Below are 12,940 nucleotides of genomic sequence, written 5' to 3' on the forward strand. Positions count from 1 at the left end.
GGACTTACTGACGTTTTGCCTGCTGTGTACATTGCTACCCCTCAGCACCAAAGTTTACCTAATCAAATAACTGAGACCAAAAGAGTCTCTCCAGTTCCAATGCCAAATTTCTAGAGAGGAAATCTGATGGTTTTTCCCAGATCAGTCCCTTGCTCTTTAGCCAACTGACTGTGGGCTCATGTGAGGATTAACATGGATATTGCGGACTTGTATCTAGGATCCAGTGATATTTGCCTTTTGAAAGAGGTGATGTGCAACATGGAACTACTGGTAACAGAATTATAGGCATGAATGAAGCAGGTAACTTTGGATGAACATTTTCTTGGTGTCACACAAATACTGCTCACCTGTACATGTAATAAGGATGACCTTCTCTCTCTGTTACACAGATGTCAAAAGTTCCTACATCAGTATCAGAGGATGGGGGTGATTTATTAGTTCCTGTTAGTACATCCACCATACTCTTAACACTCATTGTCCAGTACCAGACAATCCTGACTCATTGCAAGTTTCTGCCTCTCGGTTTTCTTTCACGCCTGTGAAATGTTTTGTAGTAAGCACGGCTGGGCTACTCAGATAAAAACTTAACATTCAAGAGTGAACAAGAAAATATTAAACAAGAAGTTACATTTATTAAAGAGGTAAATATAAAATACTAAGTATGAGAAATAATAATTATCAATATGGACAATAAAATCAATAGGATAAACTCTAAAAAGAACATTACTGCAGAAATTATTACTGATTTGGAAGATAGCACTGAATACTTCACCTACCACACAGCAAAGAGATAAAAGTGGTAAAATATACACACAAGCCATTACGACTCCAAGATCTACTGAAATCCTTTACACTTAAACTTTAGGCCTGGATCTCTTGGGATGCCTTTCCCAGTATACAGAATACAGGCAATGGCAGACAAGGAATATGCGATAAGATATCAACTGAGAATTTTCTGACACTGAAGAAAGATAAAAGTATTCAAATTGGTAGTGCACTTTGAGTACCAAGTAGAATAATACTAATAATAATATAACAACATGATAAATCCATTGCTAGATACATAATCGAGACTTTTTAGGAAATCAACAATGAAAGAAAAAATTCTTAAAGCTAAAAAGAAATGTAAGTTCACTTAAAAGCTAAAAACTTCACATACAGGAGACTTCTCTGAAAGGTCATAGAAAATAGCTTCAGGGGTGCCTGGCTGGCTCAGCTGGAGCAAGCGACTCTTGACCTTGGGGTCATGAGTTCAAGCCCTATGTTGGGTGTGGAGATTACTAAAAGAAACTTGAAAAAAAGAAAAAAGAAAAAGGAAAATAGCTTCAAAGTGCTTAGGAGAAAAATAATAATGAACTCAGAATTGTATACTAAGAAAAAGTGTAATTCAAAAGTAAGGACAAGGTACCTGGGTGGCTCAGTTAGTTAAATATCCGACTCTTGATTTCAGTTTCAGGCCACGATCTCACTGTTCACGAGATCCAGCCCCACACCAGGCTCCGTGCACTGACAGTGCAGAGCCTGCTTGGGATTCTCTCTCTCCCCTCTCTCTTCCTGCCCCTCGCATGCTCACTCGCTTGCTCGCGCTCTCTCTCAAAATAAATAAATAAACATTTAAAAAACAAGGAAAAAAAATGAAAGGACAAAATGAAGACATTTTTAGAAATAAAAAGACTGAAAGAAGTTGTGTGAAAGGTGAAATGAAATGGGTTCACTTACATCCAGGGGTTTTAAAATGGAGCCGGGAGGCCATTAAGGAGGTGGGCCTTCTGCACGTCCTCACTGGCAGAAGCATGAACTTTAGAAATGGACCAGACCCAAATACTCTAAGGACTCAGCCTGAACACCTGCAACTTGTTATAGGCATGCTCCTTTGCCTAGTGATAGCCTTAGCAACCAATTACAGTCAGCCCAAGATTATTAGTTTCATGCCACCAACACCAATCACAAACCTTTGTAAACAACAGATAAAAGCTTTCCCCTTTGCCTTTAAAAACCTTTCACTTTTGTTCCCTGAGGGGACACAATTTCGGTTGCTGCCCAAATCTGTGCTCCCCAAATTGCAATTCTAAGACACCAAATAAATGCTTTTATTTTAGCTCTGCCTGTGTTCCCAGTCAACAATTGCTACAAACAAAACCTTACAATATTCGTTTTGGTTAGAAGAAAAACCCTAAATGAAAAACATTTTTTTTTTTCTTCCTGCAAGTATCTTTCAACAATGTGTCAACAGGGAGGTTGGATTAGGCTCAAAACTTTCCCCAGGTTTCTTACAATCCCCCTTTAACCCTTTCTTTCCCAGTGGCAATTACCCCACCTTGTCCTGTCTGTTCTCTAGGAACTATGTTCTGTCGTTGGTTGGCTCAGCGGGGACAAGAGCCCTGACTGGTGTACCCCAAAGTCAGGAGCAGGATCCAGGTGTTTTTCCTCTCTTTAGCCAATATCTTCTTGGTTTACACCATGGCCTCTTTGCTATGCTTGCTACTCTTTAAATGTTTTTTCAGAGTTTTATCCATGCCCCTCTTCTCTTCCTCAATATTGTATCTTAATGTGCAAACGTTAGAAACACCTAAGCACATATTAAAATGCAGAGTCTTGCTTCTAGCCCCAAATATACTGAATCAGAATGAAGAAGAGTAACCCCTGTAAAAACTCCTGCCAAACAAGAAAGAACTGAGGCTGCAAAGCAAACCAAAAGTTTATTTGGGGTCCTTAGGAATTCGAATACCAGAGGCACGGATTCGGTAGGAGCCTAAAATGTGCTACGAGGAAGGAAGAGAAAGACAAAGTTTATAGAGGCAAAAACAGCAGGCTTATGTAAACTGTATTGAAAGAATTATGATTGGCATAGGCAAAAATAATTAGCATTGGTCTATATACGATAGGTTGATTACTGTGCTAGTTGCTAGGTTGTAGTAAAGAAAACTAAGCCTCATTCTGAGAATTCCAACAGCCTGTGGCAGTTTGTGACTGGCACAGTCTAAAAGTTCATGTTCCCCCCCAGGTGTGGATGTGCATAAGACCAGCCTCCCCAGTGGCCTCCCACCTCCATTTTAGGGCCCCCTGACATTCCTACTTCATTTCAAATGTTTCTGTTCACACTCTGCAGTTTTAGCAGGCAGCTCGGATCATTCTACTGCATACTAGAGTTTGAGAACCAGTGCTTTTATAAGCTTTCCCTAAGCATTATCCTGTACAGCTTTGCTTTTGACTCCTAACGATTCACCAATAAGTCATAAAACTTGTATCAGCATCAAACCCATGTTCTAAGTTCCATATGAATATATCCATCTGCTAACTGGCCATTTCAGTATACATATCCTATATTTACCTAAAGTAATGCATCCAAATTTGAATCCATTTTCTTACCCCTTCATTCCATATAGTCCCTGAGCTAAGAATGTGAGTTACTTCAAGCTCCTGTGTTCCCACCTACACTTGTCTCCACATTTTCTACCACTCCCCAAATCATTTATCCTCACCACCAACCACTGCTTGTCCCTGGGTATGCTATGTTCTGTCACATCTGTCTGCTTCGGCACATGTTCCTTCTCCCAGTCTGGGGTCATACTCCCCTTTCATACCTGGGAGACTCCAACTCCATATGGAACATCTTCCTTGAGGCCTTTTCTCACTCCATCGGCAGGGCCTTACCTCTGTGTTTTTACAAGATCTCAGTCACAGCACCTTCCATATGGTCTGGAAACTACCTGCTCACATCTGTCTTCTCCATTAGTGAGGGGGCACTTGCACTAAAGGTCTGATTAGGGCTCGTTTGTTTTTAAATCAAGGTTGAGCACAGACCCTAGCTTGGAGAAATACTTAGCACCTGTTTTATTAAGTAAAGGCATAAACACATGAGTAAATTAACAGATCTTTGACCAAGGTTCAAGGATTCTACAATGATAAATCAGCATATGTATTTCTTATTTTTATTTTTTTAAATTTATTTTGAGAGAGAGAGAGAGCAGGCGCACAAGTGGGGGAGGGGCAGAGACAGAGGGAGAGAGAGAGAATCCCAAGCAGAGTCCACACTGTGAGCACAGAGCCCTGACTGGGGCTCAAAGTCACAAACCACGAGATCATGACCTGAGCCGAAGTCGGATGCTCAACTGACTGAGCCACCCAGGTGCCCCAGCATTATGTACTTTTTAAAACATGGGGTACATGGGTGGCTCAGTCGGTTGAGCATCCGACTTCGGCTCAGGTCATGATCTCACGGCTCGTGACTTCGAACCCCATGTCGGGCTCTGTGCTGACAGCTCACAGCTTGGAGCCTACTTCAAATTTTGTGTCTCCCTCTCTCTCTGCTCCTCCCCCGCTCATGCCGTGTCTATCTCTCTCTCTCTCCTTCAAAAATAAATTAAAAAAACATTAAAAAAAATTTAAATGTGCAGTGTCAACACACATGGAACCTTTAGATTCCAGAAAAATCTTATCTTTCATTCTATAGGAAATTCACTTGCTAAAGAGAAAATTAAAGTCCCCAAATAGGAAACTCCAGGTAAAACCTCCTACTGCCTTTTTAGACTCCTTTTTCAATATAAAGCCACAAATGTCGGCACACTATAGTATGTTACTTGTCCTCTAGAGATAAGGAAGAAGTTTGTGGATATTGTTAGACTTCTTTCTGGTTATTCACTCTATTCCCCATGTAACTGCTCTAGTCTCTGAATTAATGTGATGCCTTTTGGCCTTAGGAACCATTGATAGTCACAAGTGCTGGACTAAGAAATAGTGGAAAGTGTACAGTGTGACAGTTTCAAATTATTGGAGCACTTCAGATAGGAGAGCAGTTGTGATTCTTGGAACGATCAATATAAGAAGGTTTAAGATTATGTAAATATAATGCATTACCATAAACACCAAAATATAACAGCACTTAGATCTCTTCATACATTCATGGCAAATATGATTTTACTTTCCTAAGGATTTGGAGAAGTTTTATAAAGGCTTTGTGAGAAATACACTCAGAGACTGACCAAACCCCTCCTCCCACATACGCTATGGCAGAAGAAAGGACAGACAAATAATCTATGACTCTATACTCAAAGAAACATGTTTAGAGAGCCAGAGAACAATAGAAGCTTTTGAAGACTCACAGAATTTTAGCTTTTGTCCTTTTTTGGGGAAGAAAAATCTGGGACACATGGGCCTCTACTCTCCTCTACTTGAGTATCTGCAGACAAGACTAATGGACTGCATAGACGTTTCCCTAGAATTCCACTTAACACCATGTGAAGAAATTATAATCAGTCCACTTACAGTGATTCCTAAAGGCCATTTCTGACCTAGTACAGGGTTGCCGAATTTTTCTATAAAGTACCAGAGAGTAAATATTTTAAACTTTGTAGCTTTATGGTTTCTGTCCATTGAAGCTTGCTGTTAGAGCGCAAAAGCAGGCACAGACAATACACAAAGAAATGACTGTGGCTATGTTTCCGTAAAACTTTATTTATAGACAATAAAATGTGAATTTTATGCAGTTTTCTTGTGTTACTTAATATTCTTCTATTAATTTTTTCAACCATTAAAAAATGCAAAAGTCTCTTATTTGTTAGTAGGGGTATAAAAAGAAGTGGAAGACTAGATCTATGGTTTGCAAATTCTTGTCCTGGTATAGTTCTTTTGTTTTGCACGTAAGAAAATAGGGCACAAAAAGGGGAAGCGATTTGCTTAAAATCATATGAATGACTAACTCATGGCAGAGCCAGTCATTTTGTGCCAAAGTGTCTTAAAGATGGTCCGTATTTGCTATTTATTATTATATTTTTCTGACTGACAACTATCGAGCAAAATGCTCTCTTTTACTTTGAGAAAATGAATTTTCTCCAGGATCATTTTGAAATATATCTATATTGTTTAAAGACTCACTGTAGAAGCATATGGACTACATATACTTATGTGCATGGATTTCTAAGCTGAAATCATTTTTCTTTTGCTACAAATGTACTCTGTAACTTAAAAGGGAACCAATCCCAATAATTTGCAACCAGTCTATTTTCAAAGATACACATAACAGAAATCAGGTATAACACATTCAGAGAATAGATTTAGTCAGTTTAAAAAGTAGAGAAAGCCTATTATAACTGAAATGTTACTCCTTAGAAATATTCCAGAAGACGAAAGAACAATCATGAAAATATGTTCAATTCTACTGAAGCTCAAGAAATATTTTGGGAAAAAGTATTTATTTATTCTTCAACATCAAAGGCGCACCCTTGATGGTAGAGGACACCCCTGTCCTTATGAGTTTAGCATTTTCACGGATAAAATTGTGCTGACCAACTGGCCTTCTATCAAACATCTTGTTAGTAGTGTCAACTTTGGCTTTGACATTCATCGGTGGCTTGGTAACTTGAGGTAACCCATTGATACCATACAACCAGTACATGTCCGGTGTCTGGAAACAAAGAGAGGAGAAATTTCACATGAAATATTCAAGGATTGAGAGAATACCTTCTCTCTTCTCCATGCAAGGTATGGGAAAGGTACAAAACTGAAAGTGTGCTGGTAATAGATAATTAACATGGAAAATAAATTCAGGAAAGCATTTGGTTTTATGAATTAAGAACCACGGGGCACCTGGGTGACCCAGCTGGTTAAGCATCCAACTCTTGATTCTGGCTCAGGTCACAATTTCATGGTTTGTAGGATCGAGCCCTGCATCGGGCTTTATGCTGTCACTGCAAAGCCTGCTTCGGATTCTCTCTCCCCTTCTCCTCCTCCCTCTCAAAATAAATAAACATTAAAAAAAAAAAAAAGAACCACTCACTACAAGGTCCCTCAGAGATAGAGGTCTGCACCAAGGGTGAACTCAGCATTCATATGATCTAAGGGGAAGCAATCTATTTTCTTTGCATGAAACTGTTGCCCAGCATGAACTACATAACTAATGGAAACCATGCCTTCCAAGATGAACTTATCCATGAGAATTTAACTGTGGCTATAGAATGGACTGGTAAAATATGTCGAGCTTCTGTTTTTTTAGATTATGAAAGTCTATAAATAATACAACGATTTGAAATTACTGAGCATTGTATAAAATCATTAATGACAGTCATAATCTAAATCCAAGTTAGTACCACTTAGGGATTTCTTTAAAGATCCATCGTTTTTGGTTTTTCTGTATATATGCACAGGACGGCAGAAGTGAATTACAAAGCCTAGCATTTTCTGCATGTTTATGTTCATACTTAAATCCCACTGCTCTTGCAGAATTTCCTGATGCTGTGTTTATCTAGGCCTTCTTCCCCACGATAAGATTAGGATCACGTGTGTTCCGAAAACTCATTCAGGATAAATCCAGGCTAAGTGAATATTGCAATAACATGAGTCAGGGTGTAAGGGGTAATGTGATATCCATCGAAGAATGTTAAGTGCAGGATTTTCTTGCACACCTGGAATGACCCTATTTTAATTGTTAACTGGCTCTTCCATCCAGTGCTCATAGTAATTGTGTATTCAGAATCAAAGAGGTAAAAGCGAAACCAAAAACTATACTATAACTGGGTTAAATAACATTTTCCTTCACATAAGGATGTTCGATTGGTGTAAAAACACCCCCAACTCTCTAGCCCCATTGATGTAAATAGTCTACAGTGTGTCTTCCACACTATTTTCCATAGAAATTCTGTAAGATGAAATTCCAGTTGCCCACTATGGTAATTGACTTGATAAAGGACTCTTTATTGGTTTTTATTCCTTTTCTGTCTCACATCTTGGCTTCCCTGCATCTGTTTCTTTAGATCACATAGCAAATGTGCTACTTGGATTTGAATCCTTATTTTGGATTTTTGCTTAAGAGGAAATACAAACCAAAATATATATTCTATACATAAAATATATATATATTCTATTTCTTACAGTTTTATGACAATGATTTATTCCCATAAAAGCAATGTATTTATATACATATTACTTATGTCTGGTTATGTCTCTAGCTATAACAGGTCCATCTATGTTACTTTTGCACAAGCATATGTTTTATCTTGGATAATTTTGGTAGCTTTCACATTTTTGTATAGACTACTTAAGATTTATTATGTCAACCATGGAAAGTTGAGTGGACTACCTATTCTCTTTGAGTGACATTGCTTTTTGTAAACAGTCTGACCAAGTTACTTAAGTCTCTCAAAACTAGTGATATATGCCTTCTTTAATAGTGGGGAAAAGGCAGTTTTTAATCATTCTAAATATGGTTTAATTGAAAGAGAACTTATGAAGCTTGCTAATTTAGTTGTTGAAGTTTGTGTGGGCTAATATTTAACTAAAGTGTTCTTAAAGATCCTAATTTTTGTTTCTAAGTAAAGCACAATGAAGATCATATGTTTCATATATAAGTATTAATTGATTTAATGCTTAACATCAATAGCTTAAAAGATGATACTACCATATGCAGGGTAATTTTTATTTAGATAATGAAACTTTAAAACTTCTTCACATTTATCATGGGAGACATCATGTGAGACGTCATGTGAGACATCGTGTGAGACATCATGTGACACATCATGTGAGATGTCATTAAGAGCAGGGTTTTGAGTCAGAAAGATAATGTTTTAATCATGATTTCAAAATCATTGATTTGATATCTGCAATAACTTTTATGAATCTCGAGGGCATTATGCTCAGCATAAAAAGCCAATCTCAGAAGGTCACACAGAGTATGATTCCATTCATGTAATGTTCTAGAAATTAGAAAATCATAGAGATGGAGAAAAGATTAGCAGTTGCTGCGGTAAAGGAGGAGTTATGGTATTGGACGTGACCATAAAGAGCATGACACAGTTTCCACAATGTTACCAATTCTCTCAGTTGTGTTGGAAGAGTTCTGTATGTCAGTTGTGATTGTAGTTATACAGATCTACACATGGGTTCAAATTGCCTGGAAATACACACACACACACACACACACACACACACACACACACACACACACCACATATACGTGGAGGAAGAAGACCTCTAGCTTAGTTAACAATGTTTTGTCAATGTCAATTTCCTTCTTTTGATATATTACTGTAGCTCTATAAAATCTCACCATTGGGAAAAGCTGGGAGAAGTATTCATAGGACTTTATGTACTATTTTTGCAACTTCTTATAAGTTAATACTTTTTTTAAGTTAAAAAATAAGAGACGTGTGAGTCAATTGGAAATTTGAACACTAAATGGAGATTTGATATGTTGTGATACTAAGGGATTATTGTTAATTTTCAGATGTGATAAAGGTATCATGGTTATGATTTTGGTCTTTTAGAGATTAATAGGAAATAGTTGAAGATAATATGATGTCTGGGATTTTCTTCAAAATAATATGGAATATGGGGAAGGGGGTGGGAATACACTTGAAGTGACCTTGATTTGATAAGTGTTCACCCTGGATGATGAGTGTATGTGGAGTAATTATTCACTTTCTTCATATTCACATTTGGAATTTTCAAAAATAAAAATAGAGTCAACAAAAGTGATTTCTTCAACACATTTCAATATCAATTTTTTCCCACATAAGCTTTATCAAACTGTACCACTTCAGACTAAATGAAAATTTCATATTTTCATTTGATCCCATATGTCAACTTACTCTCTCACAGAAACCCTTCAGTTCTGCTGCCAGTGATTTAATTGTCAAATCAACATAGGGAAAACAGGCACAGCTTATCTTGGGAAGGCCTCCAAAGTAATTCATTTCAAAAATGTCAACTGTGCACTAGGTAAAATAAACATCATTTTCGTTTGTAAACCTGCTTTTAAATATATCATTTAATCCCTTAGAGTAAGAGTATGTCATTATTTCTTAAGAAATAGGTACAATATGATCATTTTAAACCAAGCATCAATACAGCAAAGGGCAATGTGCGGCAAGGCCCCAGAGGCTTTGTATTGTTATTACCTGGGTTGTAAAAACTCCCAGAAAGATGAAAAATATAAACAATTTTCTCAAGAAATATTCAACATTATTCTTTTCTCTATTCATTAAAAGGGCAACAACACATCTTTCTGCCCGTTGCACTGCCTAATTAGTGTCTGATTTAGAAGTCTAGTAATCACTTTGGCACCAGTGGTTGTGTCTTGAAACATAACTACACGTCCTTTGTGTCTGTGCTACTGAAAATAGACACTGGCAATAGGCATCTTTTCATAAATAGTTTGAAAGCTGTCTTTAGCCTAGAAGCTATTAGCAAAATACATGTGTGAAATCTTATGGAGAAATTTTGCTTGCTGCATAAATTTTCAAAATTGTGTTTACCTTAACTTTATTAAGATGATCACTTGAGCAGACTTTTATATTAATGGCCCACTTTACATTGTTTTTCTCAATTAAAAATAAATTTTATCTTCTATTTAATTTTCTTCATTTTATTTATTTAAGTTTATTTATTTATTTTTAGAGAGCACAAGAGAGCAGGGGAGGGGCAGAGAAAGAGAGGGAGACAGAGAGAATCCCAAGCAGGCTCCACACTGTCAGCATGGAGCCCAACACAGGGCTTGAACCCACGAACCACAAGATCATGACCTGAGTTGCAGTCGAGAGGCAGATGCTTAACCGACTGAGACATCCAGGCACCCCTAATTTTCTTCATTTTAGACTTTAACATTTTGGCAATACCTTATGGCTTCATCAAAGATTCCAAAATCTCTATCTCAAATCACCTGAAGTTCTTGAATAGGTTATTACAGAAAACAATATGTGAATATACAAATCACTTTACCTGTATTGCTAATGTTGCTTTGTACTTCCTACTGTACATTCGGGGTTTAAAACCCACAACGATGAGAGTTCCTTCAGTGTCAAAAGGAAGAAGTTTTCCAACCTTAGGTTTTACAAAAAACTCAGGATCACTGCCAGGTAGGAAGTATGCAGTGAATGGCTCAGGATTTCTAGAACAAAAATACAAATAGTAACCTTTAAGTTTTATCATTACTCTTTGTGAGAACTTGATGGATAGAGTTTATATCCTGTTGCACAGGACTACAGTTAAACATTAATGCTGCCATGCATCTGTGAGCCTGATGCTTGTTACTTTATCATGGTGAGGAGGCATTTTTAAAATTACTGAACAATGTCATTCTTCCCAGGGTGACAAGATGGAATTCTAAAGATTTTTTTAAATTATGTCTTATGTTTTTATTGTACAAAGAATAAAATGCTGTCCCTATAAAAATGTGGAGAAGTCAATGTCCCAAATTAAAATGCAATCATTTGTAAATAAATTCATATCTAAAATGCATGGCTAGAACAGCCATCAGGAAGCCTTTGTTTTTATGACTATTCCAATGTGATTGCTCACTTTCCTTTAGCTTTCCACTTGTGAAGTGAGATGAAAGTACTTTGCAGGTTTATTAAAAGATTCTTGAGCCTGAAGAGGAGTTGCTATGATCTGAAGTGAACGGAGAGGCATTTAGGATTCAAGTGACCATTTTCACATTAAGGTTGATTATATCTGAGATGAGGACTGAGAGAGAAGTTGAGAAACTCCTCTGGTAGAATAAAGCAGGGGAGGAGCACGCTGCATGGCAGGCTGTACATGAGGAATTTTGTAACCAAAGGAACAGGGGAGATGCAAGTAGAAGGCAAAGAACGGTTTCCTAGAACAGATCCAACAATGAATCACAGAAGAGGAGGTGCGAGATTCTGGTCGGGACTCAGTGATCCACCTAGCAAATGTATTGAGTATCGTCGCAGAGGGTTTGAGAAAGTGGACTATGGATATGGATGGCCTGGACTGGAATCCCAGCTCCATCTAAGTGCATAACTTGAAACAACTTACCTTTTTGGACCTCAGTTTTCATACCTGTTCAATGAAGGTAATAACCCCTATAAAGCTATTAGCTCAGTACCTGACATGTGGCAAATGCTCTATATGGATTAATCAATATTAATACAGTCAGTCATTATGATTGTTGTTTTAAAAAATTTTTTTTTACATTTTTTATTTATTTTTGATAGAGGGAGAGACAGAGCACAAGTGGGGGAGGAGCAGAGAGAGAGAGGGAGACACAGAATCCGAAGCAGGCTCCAGGCTCCGAGCTGTCAGCACAGAGCCCGACATGGGGCTCGAACTCACAAACCGCAAGATCATGACCTGAGCCGAAGTCGGACACTCAACCGACTGAGCCACCCAGGCGCCCCTATTGTTGTTGTTTTATTTTTTTATTTTTTTAATTTTTTTTCTTTTTTTTTATTTATTTATTTTTTATTTATTTTTTTTTATTTTTTAATATATGAAATTTACTGTCAAATTGGTTTCCATACAACACCCAGTGCTCATCCCAAAAGGTGCCCTCCTCAATACCCATCACCCACCCTGCCCTCCCTCCCACCCTGCCCTCCCTCCCACCCCCCATCAACCCTCTGAGAAATATTGTTGTTGTTTTAAAACATCTTACTACCAGTGCTAGGCAATGACGCATGATGCAATAAATAAGATGAATGTATACAACAGAATACTCAGGGGTTCTGGTGGAACAGAAGACCCAGAACCTCTTTTCTCGCAAGCAACAACAATACAAAGATCAATTCCAGTTGTGAGACATTCAGAAACCAGTTGAGAGGCTTCTGTCTTCCAGGGGAGCACAAAATCAGCTGTTTGGAAGTCAGTAGAAAAATCAGTGGCATGCTCTCAGCACAGTCTGCCCTCCTCACCAGCGCAACACCACATGATTAGGAAGAAATTCTCAGTTTCCATTTCTCCCTGGGGAAGGAAACAGAAGGGTGGACCAGATATCCAACAATTGGACTTCTGGTTGGAATGTGAGGACAGCTGCCCAAGAGACTGGCTTCTGTCTTGCTTATCTTGAAGTCCTGATGGGACCTGACACACTGAAGATGCATGGGGGCTTCTAAGAAACAAAGTGGGCAGGGTGGTAGTGCTCCAGAGGTGCCAGGGTAGAGCAGACAGAAATTGTACAGCTCAAAATCTTCTCCCTAAGTGTGGAAAA

At 38.0% G+C, this 12,940-nt stretch overlaps 1 protein-coding gene across 1 annotated transcript in view; it reads right to left on the reverse strand.

Annotated features, from left to right (window-relative positions):
* Positions 1-6,174: 6,174 nt before the first annotated feature.
* The window catches only part of CFAP47 (cilia and flagella associated protein 47), a 544,336-nt gene continuing 537,570 nt past the window's right edge, over positions 6,175-12,940 (reverse strand). The window contains exons 64-65 of the mRNA XM_081794138.1: positions 10,711-10,879; positions 6,175-6,403 (exon numbers count right to left, since the gene is read on the reverse strand). Coding sequence (XP_081650264.1) covers positions 6,191-6,403; positions 10,711-10,879 — 382 coding nt within the window. The 3' untranslated portion in view covers positions 6,175-6,190. The remainder of the gene's footprint in view (positions 6,404-10,710; positions 10,880-12,940) is intronic.

Source organism: Panthera onca, chromosome X (assembly GCF_046562875.1).
Source record: "Panthera onca isolate mPanOnc1 chromosome X, mPanOnc1 haplotype 2, whole genome shotgun sequence".
Lineage (NCBI taxonomy): Eukaryota > Metazoa > Chordata > Mammalia > Carnivora > Felidae > Panthera > Panthera onca.